The sequence below is a fragment of the Maylandia zebra genome, linkage group LG5 (genome assembly GCF_041146795.1).
Source record: "Maylandia zebra isolate NMK-2024a linkage group LG5, Mzebra_GT3a, whole genome shotgun sequence".
In the NCBI taxonomy this organism is placed as follows: Eukaryota; Metazoa; Chordata; class Actinopteri; order Cichliformes; family Cichlidae; genus Maylandia; species Maylandia zebra.
In genome coordinates this window covers 28,436,670-28,450,817 of record NC_135171.1, presented here as the reverse complement: position 1 = coordinate 28,450,817, position 14,148 = coordinate 28,436,670, and the positions used below count along the sequence as shown (strand labels likewise).

The following is a 14,148-nucleotide window of genomic DNA, read 5'->3' as shown; positions in this document are numbered from 1 at the left end:
TTGAGGGCCGTGTCACACATAAAATCGGTTCAAGGTCAGTAAGCACAACCAGAATTCATACATAAGGCACACCGGATTATAAGGCGCACTTTCGATTTTCGAGAAAATTAAAGGATTTTAATTCCACCTTTATGGTGCAGAAAATACGGAAGAAAAAATATATTGCGATATATATCATTACTGCAAATGCTTCAAATTATACCGCGATATGGATTTTAGGCCATATCGCCCAGCCCTACTTACCAACACCAAAAACAGTTTGCAAGTCACTATTAACTCATTCACTGCCAGCCATTGGCAGTGAATGAGTTAAACCCATTGACTCATTCACTGCAACTGACGGCTAGAGACGTCAATGGCAGTGAATGAGTTAAACAACAAAAATATAACACTCGGTAGTGAGAGAATAAATAGAGGAGAAACATGCAAAACTGTTAAAACTAACATGTCACTGTGACACACTTATGACATGTTCAACAGCTTGTCTTTGATGATTTGATGAGTGGTTGAAAACAGTATCGTTGCGTGAAACGGCAATATCTGGTTTTATACAATAGGTTATGACCAAAATTTTGTGATACAGTTAGGAGACCTCATCTATGGGCTCAAAATGTGGTCATAAATATTTTGTACTTGTAAATCGGTTTTGTACTTGTAAAAAAGATTTGTATGTGTAAAAACAAATTTGTGTGTGCATAAAAAAGATTTGTATGTGTAAAAAAAATTTGTGTGTGCGTAAAAAAGATTTGTATGTGTAAAAAAAATTTGTGCGTGCGTAAAAAAGATTTGTGTGTGGACTTAGCCCAAAAAAAACCCTGCAAGTTACAAGTACGAATTTTGACCCTATTTTTCTTCCTTTAAGCTGATTGGTCAATGTCATGTCAATCACAAATTAAACAATCCAATCAGAGAACAGATGGGTTTGGCTGTCGGAGGGGCACTTTTTTGAACTGCAGGTCCTTGGGCAGGGATAGCTCAGTAGGTAGAGTGGTTGCCCCATGATCGGAAGGTCGGGGGTTCGATTCCCCTTAACAGCGACCCTAAGGTACCCCTGAGCAAGGTACCGTCCCTACACACTGCTCCCCGGGCGCCCAATGGCTGCCCACTGCTTCACTGAGTGAATGGGTTAAATGCAGAGAGCAATTTCCCCACGGGGCTCAATAAAGTACAATAATATAATAATAATAATGAAGGGTAATCTCTATATAAATATCCGATAGCAGCTAGGTCCCCTTACTTTTAGCAGCTGTTGAAAGGATAAAGTTGTGGTATGTCAGTGGTTAGAAATACCATTATTACTTTAGGATTAGTTTAACACAACGTCAGGGCTGACCCGGGACCATTGCTGTGAGTCACAGTGCGCAGCATAAAAGTCCTTTCACATCGGACGCAGGATGTGCTGCTAATGCTAACTGCTAACTAAAAGCAAAGGATCCAGAATTTGTTGCTGGCTGCTGGGCTCTGTGGGTTTTTGCAGCAGCTCTACCTGTACTAGATGCACCTGCTCCTTGTCGTTTTTATCTCTGACTTCATGTGAACTACAAGAGTTTGTGGGGTTTTTTTGCTATTTCTTCAAATGTTCAATAAAAACATCTATGCTAATTCATAACGAAGAAAGCTTTGTAATGAAGACTGTCATTTCCAAAACACTGCCCCCCCCCTGCGTCCGCAGCGCTGGTGAAAAGGCTGTGGAAGTCCCTGTATTAAACACGTAGTCCTGTGACACAAAAATCACCAAACTCGGACGACCACAGACTGTTTTACTTCGTGGTGATGAAGTAAAATGCTGGGTTGGCATGTAAAAGGGCATTTATTCCCTTCAAAGACCTGCAGTTCAAAAAAAGCGCCCCTCCGACAGCCAAACCCATCTGTTCTCTGATTGGATTGTTACATTTGTGATTGACATGACATTCACCAATCAGATGAAAGGAAGAAAAATAGGGTCAAAATTCGTAGTTGTAACTTGCAGGGGGGTTTTTTGGCTAAGTCCACACACAAATCTATTTTACGCACACAAATTTTTTTTACAAGTACAAAACTGATTTACAAGTACAAAATATTTATGACCACATTTTGAGCCCATACTCATCTACAGGTTAATCTGCTCTACAGGTGAAAATGTTTCATGTTAATAATGAGCTGCTGATTTAAAAACACACACAAAAAAGGGGTTAAAATGTGCCTCTTACCTGAGCTGTGACTGCAGTTTATTTCCTTTGGATACAAAGTCCTCCCATGTAGGATAACTGGCCTGCGGGGGGGAAATGAGAAGACAAATGAGGGCATTAAACCTCTGTAACACAAGTCAGGATGCAACAAGATTCCTTAAGTCTAAAAGAGATGTTAACAATATTTCTTTCACAGCCATAATCCTGAAGGAGTTGTAGCCTTAACGAAGGGAGAAAGGGGCATTATTTAGGTATTAGTATTAAACTTGCCAGACATTTGTCTGCACAGGACTGGAATGTGTAGAAAACAAATCACACAAAACTGAACAGAGACGCGTAAAGCTGAAACATTTGACCTATTTGAATCCAACAGGAGCATTCAACATCAACACTCTGTGAAACAAAAACTGAAAAATTACAGTCCTAAGGGGAGTTCATATTCCAACAAACTATGTTAAGAGAAAGAAAGGTGCTACAGAAAATATGTTGTCAGTGCTTTAGCAGAGCATTACAGCTGCAGTATTAAATCCAGTGAGGATTAATGGACTCCACTTAAATGAATTTGGGATTTAATCAAAATGAAAATCAGGATGACAGAAAGAGAACAGAGGTCTGAAATGTACAAATGCGGGGGGGGGGGGGCAGCATGAAGGTATTAAAGAAAGTAAAACATTTAGGTCAAATGAGATGGAAAATCTAAAAATAAATACTGAATATAAGTGAAAGGTTTGACAAAAACCTATTTTGCTGGATAGTTTATTGCCAGTTTTCAGTTAACTAATGACAGATTTAAGCAATAAATGCAGCTCTTAACTGAATCCTAGGGGATCTAACATTCACATATATTTAGAGTTCTCCAGATTTTCTCTAACATAACAAAAAAAAACAAAGCAATTATCAGCTGTTCGGCATGTTACTTTTTGCTTCTAGATGCGTGTTATGACAGGGGATGGGGATTCTGAGCCTGACAACTAATGAGCAGAAACACCCGAGTGGCGCTAAACATGAGCAAACTAATGTTCTTATGCAGATGTCGCTGATTTGCCATGAAACTGCAGTTCACACTCTGAATCCATCATAATGTTCATGATGTCAGTTTTAACCTGCACTCAAAAAAAACAAACACTGAAAACATGAGAAATTCAACTGATTAATCAATTAGTTGCCTAATCCCTAAAGCTTTAAATCTCCTTACCAATTTAACACACCCTAAGGGCTCAACAAAAACAAAAGATGGCATGAACACCAGGGATCTCAATGCAAAACCTACTTCACATGACGTCATCAGTGCACTAACTGCTAGCTGGAAAGCCAACATATTAAAATACCAAAGTTAGAAAAATGTTAGTAGTTTGGAGACTTGTCATGGCTACTTTTTTTGTTTTGTACAAACCCCTGGAAAAAAATCTTGGGAGCACCAAATGTGCTTACTTGCAACAAATAAACACATCCCACATAACAGGCAAAACTAGTTTTTTTGTGAAACATACTTCAAGCAAATCAAATTAGCTTAATTAATTGCATCTTTAAACATATATATCATAATCAGTTCTTTGGTCAACAGCCTGAACTGCTCGAGAAACTGACTTCTTTTTTGAAAGGAGTTGTATAATGCATTCCAGCTCTCTTTTTGAGGCCATGCTTACTTTCGATCAGCCAGGTCCAACTGCTTGTCAAGGTTTGCAAACATGCTCTGGTAACTGATTTACATATTCAGATTTATTCGAGTATTTGTTTTAGAAATGTGTTCATTTTCCCTCTACTCTGTCTGGAAAAAAATGTAAAACTAAAAATTTAACTGAATTTGCTTCAGGGATCTTTTACAAAGCCAGAATATTCAGCTATTAAAACAGTTGTGTGTCATATCTGTGATTCATTTACAATTTAACTTTTTGTATAATTTCTTAAAATTTTTAGTTAAATTTTTTTTGCAGTTTGTATATTTGTTTGTGACTTAAATAACAAACTGTTAAAGTGTGGCAAACAAAAAAAAAATCTCCCTGTCGACTTCATTCTCTCTGTGTCATTGTCAGTACTTTTAGTTTAAGAAGAAGAAGAAGAAAGTGTACTTTATTGGTCCCCGTGGGGAAAATCCCTCTCTGCATTTAACCCATTCACTCAGTGAAGCAGTGGGCAGCCACTGGGCGCCCGGGGAGCAGTGTGTAGGGACGGTACCTTGCTCAGGGGTACCTCAGGGTAGCTGTTCAGGGGAATCGAACCCCCGACCTTCCGATCATGGGGCCACCACTCTACCTTCTGAGCTATCCCTGCCCTGTTTAACACTTATTAGGAAACTTTTATTGCATTTGCACTACCATAACATGTTGCAGTCAACTCCACTCACATCATTTCAGTTCAACCTTTTATATTTAACTTCCAAAGTTGGGAAAGTGATGTTTAAGTCTAACTTGATGTTGATTAAGACACAAGAATAATTGCTCAGGCACTTCTTCAAAGTGAGTAAAACAGCTTTTAAATTTAACACTAGTATCACAGCAGGTCTCTGTAACAAAAAAGAAAAATAAAGAGACCATTGTTTTGGAGCTGGAAAAAAGATTAATTATTAACATATCTTGTTGGCATTTACCGTTGAGGGGTCAAAGCTACTTCTTTATCTACATTTTGTAAAAGCGGCTGAATGATTATGTAATGTAACGCTGGTTCATGTAGGCTCTGACCTTGGGTTATATCTGAAGGAACAGCTGCTGGTGCAGTGTCCTGGTTATTGAATTAAAACACAGGAAAGCCCTGCTCGAACAGAGGTCCGATTCCACTTTCTCTCTCTTTATTTTCATGAACCCAGTCACCCTGTCTGTCCTCTGTCTCTGCTGGTCCACCAAGGAGAGGATAATACCGATTTAACCCCTAACACAACAACATTAGCCTCTTAGCTCTACACTGCTAAAGCCGTTAGCCAGCCCCCGCTTTACAGCTAGCCAAGTATGCACGCAGCATGGGGCTGACAGGTTTACTAGCTGCAGGGATTTAGCTGTGCATGATGAAATACTGCAGGTGGTGGGCAGAATGTCTCTGGTGAACATCTAACAGCGAGCCTGTGATGAATAGAAAATTACGAAAATTAAGAGAAAAGGAAAGACTACACTCCAAATCCATTTCTGACTTGTGGGTGGAGGAGTGATAGGATGAACTTGGAGTAAATTTGTACTGGGGTTTAAGAAAAAGCTTATATAACTTAGGATAATTAAAGTTGACTTAATTTGAAAACTTATATATATACACTAACATATATATTAGAGCTGGGCGATAGAACGATAACGATATGTATCACGATATAACTTTTACTCGATAGAGAAATTAAGCTATCGCGATAGACCTCGCCGCTCTTGTCCTCTTAAAATAAAAATTAAAAAATTAAAAAAAAAGGTCAGCCAATCCAAACTAAGTAGCGCAGAGCCGAACCAATCACAGCCGCAGCGTCACGTCGCGTGACTTGTTACGTACAGCACAAGTGCCAAGCCGCACGTGTGTTTGTTTGGGAAGCAGCCAGCGGGTAATGGAGGAAATGAGTGTGCTGACTAGAAAAATCAACCGAGCGTGACCGAAGAGAAAACCGATGATGGTTCCAATGCCGGAGAGATTGTCGAACGGAAGAGCCATAAAAGTTCCGTAGTGTGAAGGTATTTCGGCTATTTCAAGTCTGACAAAAAACAGAGTAGCGTGCACTGTAAATTGTGCCGAAAGCAAGTCTGGAAATACAATAAACTGGTGCATGCGTCACGCTGTGCGCCACGTTATTGTTTCGGTGAAATGAATTTCTACAATACTGTTAATTCTACTCTCTGCAGTGTTTAAATGCTTACATATACACACAGTTACTGTCCCTCCACACATACGACTCGGTTCTGCTTCTATGCCGCAGCTTTGTTTACTTTTTCCCACCGAGGCTTCTAGACTTCTGATTGGCCAACATTTCTGCACGGTTAGGAATCTAGCGCCACCTGCTGCTTTGGCATGTTCATAGCAGCGTTTTCCTTCATTTCTGCCTTTATGTGTGGACGGGATTATTTTTTAAAACGAAAACGGAAAATCTCCGTTTTCAAAAATACCCGTGTACGTGTGGACGTAGCCTCAGTCTCTGACTGGAAGCGCTAATTCGTCATTCGGCTTTTGTCAGACTAAAGTAACTGTTAAAACTGTTTGAAAAGCTCAGCTATACAACAAGGAGAGATTGAGAATTTCCTTTTAGTTCTCAGTTTATTTGATATTGACAAAAGTTAGTCAGTTTTGTCTGTTATTCTGTAAAACAAACTAAGATTTATTTTTAGAATTAATATTTTGTTTCTAAGTGGAATTGACAATTTAGTCTGTTTCGTTTGTTCTATTTTGAAACTTAAACGCTTTAGCGGCTGCCTTTTGTGTAGTTTGCAATATTTGCCTTTATTTATCTGAAAAAGTCTCATGTTCCTTAAGTACATCTACCCTGTTGAACTTATTATGGGAAATAAATATTTAAATAAAAACAAGCTGCTGATTATTTCACATTTTACTTGTGAGCAACGGCACATTTAAATCTTACAAATATAGTTATTTGGCTTATATCGTGATAGATATCGTTATCGCCTGAAATGAAAAAAACATATCGTGATATGAAAAAATCTCATATCGCCCAGCTCTAATTTATTTATATATATATATATATATATATATATATATATATATATATATATATATATATATATATATATATATATATAAGCGAGTACGTTTTTAAATTAAGTCAACTTTAATTATCCTATCTCTATCAGCATTGGCATTAACACAGTACAGAGTTGATCTGTGGAGAAACAACTTGATATATTTATTTATATTAAAGTATAACAGCAGTAACCAGTTGGTTTAACAATGTTTTAATGCAGCTTTGATTAACCAGGGCTGTAGCACTGATGGGCAACCACACCCTTCCCTCTTTCAGTGATGGGAGGTTGGAAATGAACAAGGTACAAAGGAAGCAGATGGCAGCTGAGCAAAGCAGCACTGTTTCTGGAATACCTTAATGTCAAAAACAAGCAGTCGTATGTCGCCTTTGTCAAAGTAAAACGATATAACCACTTGACTGAAGTGCTGCCTAACCGTTTTCTCCATAGGCGTGGCATTGTGTGACACTCATTTCAGAGACATTTAAAACATTTTAAAACACTACAATTTTGTTATCAAATTGTTTTAAATTTAATGAAAGTTTTTTTTAAGCAACAATATATATGGCCAATGTTTAAACATGTCCATTTGATTGTGCTCAGTTCTAAATGTTTTCTGAGGCTTTTCTGCTTTTATATTTTCCAAGTTTAATCAACTAATAAATTGATCATCAAGAACATCCCTAATATTTACCATAAGCTCTCCAGAAAAATGGCTCCAACTACCCTGTTGATTCCAGAGTAGTGCTGTGTCTCTCATTTTGGATATTTGTTTGAGGACATTTTCTCCAAATGGACCTCCTTAAATTTTAACTGAAGACCTATGCTCTACATTATTCAGATTTATTCCCAGTGACGATTCCCTCCACTGACTAGACAGAGTACAACAACACTGACTTGTAATAAGGCAGTAGTCCATTGCATGCTCTGGAGATACTCTGCAAATTTAGGACCAGCCTGGTCAGGCAGTCCAAAGCAATAGATTTTGAGTTTCACATGGCAAAATATTCAAAGGGAAACTTATAAATTATATTATTTGATAGTTAATTTAAGAAACGATACTAAATCTGTGGGAAACACTGAAATTGATGTGAAATTAATTTCTAACATCTAATAGCATGAGGTCTAACCTCTTGTGCCTGGGTATATGCATGTTTTGTACTGTATGGTTGTTGAATTGTGTTGCTGCAAATCTCTGATCATTTTTGGGTTCACATATGCTTACCCAGGTTTATTAGCGTTCATATAAATTTAATCTGGTCAAACTGACATTTCTTTCCCATAGATTATGTTAAAATTTGCTTGAATTTCAAAGTAGAAATTATGACCAATGTGCTGAAGTCAAATCTAGTCTTTCTTTTATACTGCCTACAAATCTTGGTAATCTGTACTAATTAAACTTGGACTCCTTTTTAAAGTTGAGCAGACACTAAGCGTCATCCTGGACAAGAACGTCAAGCTACAAACCAAGAATGCGTACCATAAAAAGCACATCCTGCTGCTTGTATTTCAGTCTGTGCAGCTCTTGGAGGCCTCTTCTTGTTCCCCTGCCACCTCTTGGCTAAACCTAAAATTCTGCCTGGCTTTGTTGTGACTGCCAGGAATGTCACAGTCGGTTGCAGACAAAATATTCCAGCACTGGTTCTGCAGCAGGCAGGGCTGAAGAGACCGCAGGCAGCCAGAGTATCAGGGTCCACTGCAGCTTGATACTAAGAGGTTTCGAGAAGTGGTTGCTAAATTAGGGTCCCAGGACCCACAAGGGTCACTGATGATGTCCAGCGGGTTCCCCGAGACAGCTGCCGATGAAACAACTGTCTACTCTCATCTGGCTGGACAGCTATTTTTACATTTTAACTCTACTACATTTCTGGAGTGTTAGTTGAAAATGCAAATGGAAATGTTAGTGGTATTTACTGTTACTCCAAAATGCCATTTGGGTCTTTTTTCAGTTTAAATCCAAATAAGAAATTGTCCATTTCTAAAACATCAAAAGAGATGCACCTATTGAAGCTCCCAAAACCTTTCCAAGAGTGGCAAATTTAATTAAACAAAATGGTAACTCTTTACACTGCTGTTGTTAAGCACATGGGAATATCACAGCGTAGAAATATGAGCCATCTGTGTGAAAGATCCTTGATTTGGAAGCTTTCTGGTTTCCATTCGTAGTCCACTTTCAGTCCAAATTGAAATGAATTACGTTGAAAACAAGGGGAACTGCATTTGACGAAATATAACATGGAAACAACAGCCCTTTGTATGCTGATTTAGCTTTTAATTAGCTTTTTACATTTATCTATCTGCTTACAAAACCAATGAGCAACATCTGGAACAGGAAATCAAGCACTGGGTAGCTGTTGTTTGCTATGTGTTTACATTTTCTTTCCTGATTTCACCAGATGTCCTGAAATATTGACTGTTTCCCCTCACATACAAATTCAGCAGATTAGCCAAAAGATTTCTTGACTGGACAAACATCTTGAGAAAGTTGAGGGTAAACAGGAATGTTTCCTCTGGATGAGTCCGACTCTACCAGAGGAAAAGGGGAAAGATGCAGAGAAGACAGCTAGTAATGGGTATCTACAGTTAAAAAAAAAAAAAAAAAAAAGCTCTGATAGTTAAAACTCAAGGTACTCTTAGTAAATGTTTGTGTTTATATAAGAATCTATTTTTATATATGAATAAATATTTGTCTACAATTTTTTTTTAAAGAAAATCCTAAATAAATTATTGACCTGGTTGCAGGGCTTGAATTTCAGTTCTGAATTGCAGGTATTGTAAACAATATCAACATACCTGAAAATCTAGCAGGTACAACAACTGGCAATAAGTGCTGCAAAGGTAGACTAAAAATCTCCCTTAGATGTGAATGAAACTCTTGCCAATGTACACAGATAGAATAGAAAAGAACAGAACAGAAATATCCTTCACTGTTCCTCATTGGGATAATTCAGGTGTTCCAACAGAAAAGTGGCAGACAGATGGAGCAGGTTCAAACGTGCAAACTCCAAGCCATTCAGTTAGCTAAAATGCAAATTAATCAATGAGGAAACACCTCAGCAAAAAACGACTGACTCTGGAACGATTAGTTCAAACGTAAGTCCCACTGAAGCCAACGCTTACGATGTGAATCCTCAAGAACATTATATAGGTAAAGCCAAGGTGAACCATTAGTTCAAACATACATTTCTTGGTTAAGTGGCTTATAATATGTTTATGTAAATACCGTTTAAAAAAATCTGTTCAACTTGTGACCAGTGCTGAGGTGGTGACGTGATGGGACAGAGGGGATCAAGAAAAAAAGAAAAAAAAGAAGAAAAAATAAAGACAGAAAAAAGGATGACAAAGCACAATGTGAGGTAAGAATAGGACATACTGTACTTCCAATCGGTAGTATCCCTCCCCTAAAGTCTATAAATAAGATTAAAGGAAACATTTAAAGGGGAATTCCCCCAATGTTGAAACCTAAATTTAATCCCTGAGTTGTTTTAAAATCAGTGTTAGGTTTGGTGTCTGATAATTACTATACATCTTCACTTCTTTTAATCAAACAGCTTTTATACCTGCTTTAAGCTCTGCCCAAGGAGTGGAAACTGTACGTAACCTCCACTGGCACTGACACAGTAAACTCTATTCACACAGCCTAAGCTCTCCTTGTAGAGAACACATATACATACATACATAGACAGACATACAAACACACACTGTTATCCTATCTGCTTAGTCAACCGGGCAGCATTAATAGGTATAGAATTACCTCGGTGTGTGTAGTCACCTGCCATTAGCATCTAATCCTACCACGGTAATCCTGACTTGCTCTACTGACCAACACAAAGAAATGATGCAGCGAGAGAGAGGAGAGATAGACGTGACATCTCAGGAAAGTGAGTATACTGCCCTGGTGACCTTCCTAGAGTCAAGGATTAACTCAGCCACTCATTCAACTAGTCAGCCAACCACTGAATTCATTGGTTCATTCATTCAATCAGCCAGACAGAGATATAACATGAGGTTCAGATACCAGTGAAAAGCACAATTACTGGTGCAACATACTAACGTCAATGGGATTATCAAAATAACAAAGCCATGTCAGAAATACTGAAAGAGGTTATGCTTCAGTGCCAAAACTATTTTGTAATCAAACCCTCCTGAAACCCTATGCCACAACTTCCCCAGAAATTAGACTACATGTCACCTCAGTGAAACCCACAATAACTGCGATTGCGTTTCCTACCTCCTATGCATTTCCAAAGAAACCGCCAATATTTGAATTGACTGGACGAGGCCAAACTCAGCACCAAGTATTGTTTTGGTGGCAAAATTGCAGAGCAATGTACACACACCACATACATAAGTATAAATAAGTATAAATGATGCTTCAACACAAAAGTGTAAATTAACCATAATGCTACCCTAAGCTATGCGAACAGTTAGTGTTTCAATTACACTTTCTGCACTTGCAAGTTCACTACGGTCTGCTCGAGTCTGACAGACCTGTGAGTCTTTGAGGTTTTGTTCGTTTTTTGCCGCAAGAATTCGGCAACAGAGATTTTACGTTACACTGCATGAACTATGCATTCTGTCCATGTGGTGGACTTCCAAGAAGTACAAGAACAGAGTATAATAACAGGAATGACTATTTGGCCGTCATGTCTCCAGCTCTCCGAGAAAGTACAATCAAGGCATCAAGTAGTCTGAGACGTTCCCAAAACAGTCTGGAAAAATAGCTAATACTTGCTAATACTTCTGCAGTGCACAGCAAAAGTGCTAGAACAACAAGAGATTAAGAAGAACAGAAGCATATATGCATATGCATATATATGCATATATATATATATATGCATATATATTGCTTGGTTTATTTACTATGTACTGTCTACTTAATAATTCAAGGAGTACTTAAAATAATCTTTAAGCTTTTCTTCTGCGCTGTGTAGCATTTTCCATTGAATTTCTTTCTGTCCATGTAACTGCATTTTGCTGCTGTACAAATATAGTTAAGTACTTTAGGTCTTACTTGCACTTGTGCAGCCATGCGTGCAGCTCACTGCATAGTTTGTGTGTGTGCTTTTTATGCTCCATCTTTTAGAAAACACAAATAAACTGATAAGAGTTTGTGTAGATGTGGGTATTACTGACAGACAGGAGCTGTTATTTTCCAGGACAAGCAGGTTTCACATGAGCTTCAGTTAACAAGCTTAACCTAATGAAAGGATGATATTAAGGCTAAACCTCACTTGTATCCATCAGTCAACATGCAAAAAAAATGCCATTAATTTATATAGGCAAAAAAGACTAATAAAAAAAAAAAAGAAAGAAATTTTAAAGAGATTTTATTGAAGAGGCTTTGACCATCCTCCAAAGGAAAATCAGACAGCTGTAATAAAAAAAAAAATTTTAAGACGTTAAAAAAAATGAAAGTTTTTCTATTTGAGTTTCATTTTGATGAAATGGTAAGGTGACACAGACTCATTAGTTCAAATGTGGACTAATCATACTTGCATCCATATTCACTCCCTAAAAGGGCAGTTCTGTACAGGGAAAAACCCTATGTTTACCCTAGTGAAATGGATTAACAGGCATTGTTTGGTTTCCATCTTTCACATAGGAAGCTGAATCAACCAATTGTCTTGCTAAACCAGCAGGACCGAACAAAGCATTGCTGCAAACTGCCCAAACAACCCACAGTTACCTATGACCTCAGTGTCTTTGAGTACACCTAGAAGAGGTGCCACTTTCACCAAGTCTCAGATTATCGGATAAGAATGCAGAATGGTCTGTTTAAATGTTAACTTAATCATCGGAAACTAACCACTGTTTGAGTAAAGCATCAATCTACTTAAAAAAAACAAAAAACATCTGGTCACCTAATGCAAGCCTTCCCATCTTTTACTTCTAATTCCACAGTTTTATTAGTGGAAAAATCCACTCTTGACATGTGTGGGTCTATTGATACACACCTTCTCATAAATCACTGAGTGTCACACCGTGGAAAAGTTATTTGCTAAAACAATATGACGGCTGAAATTCCACAGAAACCAGTTTGAAAGCGAAACCTGGCGATTACGCACCACTAAGATGTGTAAGTTTTACCTTCATTTCATCTTCATTTCATTAACAGAAAACATTGTTGTAGGCTTTTTGGTTGCATTTCATTCTCAGTATCTCACTGACCTACTGGATAATGCACACAATGTTCTAATGAGCTCTTACTCTGAGCGTCATTATTTTTGTTTGTTTTATATTGTTCAATAAATCTCCAAAAATCTGTTGGATGTATGTTTAAACTTATCTAGAAAACCCAGATATACATTTTGAGTTAGACTGACCCATTTGTGAAAATTTTATACTAAAACAGCTAAAAGAAATTTTTCAAAAAAGAATTTTTGTGTTTTTCAGGTTTGAAAAATGTATCTATGCTCAATTCTTAACCTAAAAATGTAAAACTGTATTGTATTATTTATTAGAATTACAAATGGCTAAATGCTCACTTGTAGCACATTCTTACATGATTGAACTTCTGACAAAAAAAGAAAAAAAAAAAAAAAACAACTCCACTATGTTTATAAGAAACCGCTGAGCGACCACAGTCCCCACAGGTTGAAGATGGAAAAGTTACCAGCATCACAAAGGGGGCAAATTTCACTGTCTGGCGGGTTGACTGTGCGTTTTTCCCTGGTAGCTGAGACGGTCGCTGGGTGAGGATTTTAGTCAAAATAGTGCAATTTATGCAGTCTATGCAACACAAACTGTTTAATAAATTACATTTTTCGGGGATGAAAATACTTGCAGACGGTGAAGTTAGGAAATTTTGAAGAGTCCAGTTGTTCTTGATTGCAATATTGCTTGGCTTCTTTTTGGACACAGCCTTTTCCTTCTGGAAAATTCAATCTGAGTTTGCAGCTAAATAAATGACATTTTAATTGCTTGAACAATTTATATCTCTGTGTGTTCTTTATAAAGAACTTGTCCCGTTTATAAATATCAACTGAACCACAGGTTTCCAAAGTAGTATGTCAAAAAGTAATCTGGCAAACCATCTGTCGATACAAAAATCAGTAGCAATAATCCGAAAGCTCACAAACTATAAAGTCCCAGGGGCAGCAGATGTTCACACCTTGGGAGATCTGCATGGTAACAACAGTGGAAGTGACGGATCGTCAAAGCCATCAGTCATGGAGGTTGAGAGACCTTGAGTAATTTGGAGAAAAATGCACCCTTCAATAATCCCACCCACATAAACCTTTAGGGTTTTACTTTCTATCGATTTGTCTTGCTGGCCACAGGCTTTCCTAGTCTTCTTGACTGGAGCCGAACTAAGATGTGAG

The 14,148-nt window shown here is 37.8% G+C and overlaps 1 protein-coding gene across 2 annotated transcripts in view; it reads right to left on the bottom strand.

The window, feature by feature from the left end:
• mtss1 (MTSS I-BAR domain containing 1) overlaps positions 1–14,148 on the bottom strand; it is a 79,355-nt gene that overhangs the window by 50,422 nt on the left and 14,785 nt on the right. For both annotated transcript variants that reach the window (XM_004548830.4, XM_076884181.1), the window contains exon 2: positions 2,190–2,251. In XM_004548830.4, coding sequence (XP_004548887.3) covers positions 2,190–2,251 — 62 coding nt within the window. The remainder of the gene's footprint in view (positions 1–2,189; positions 2,252–14,148) is intronic.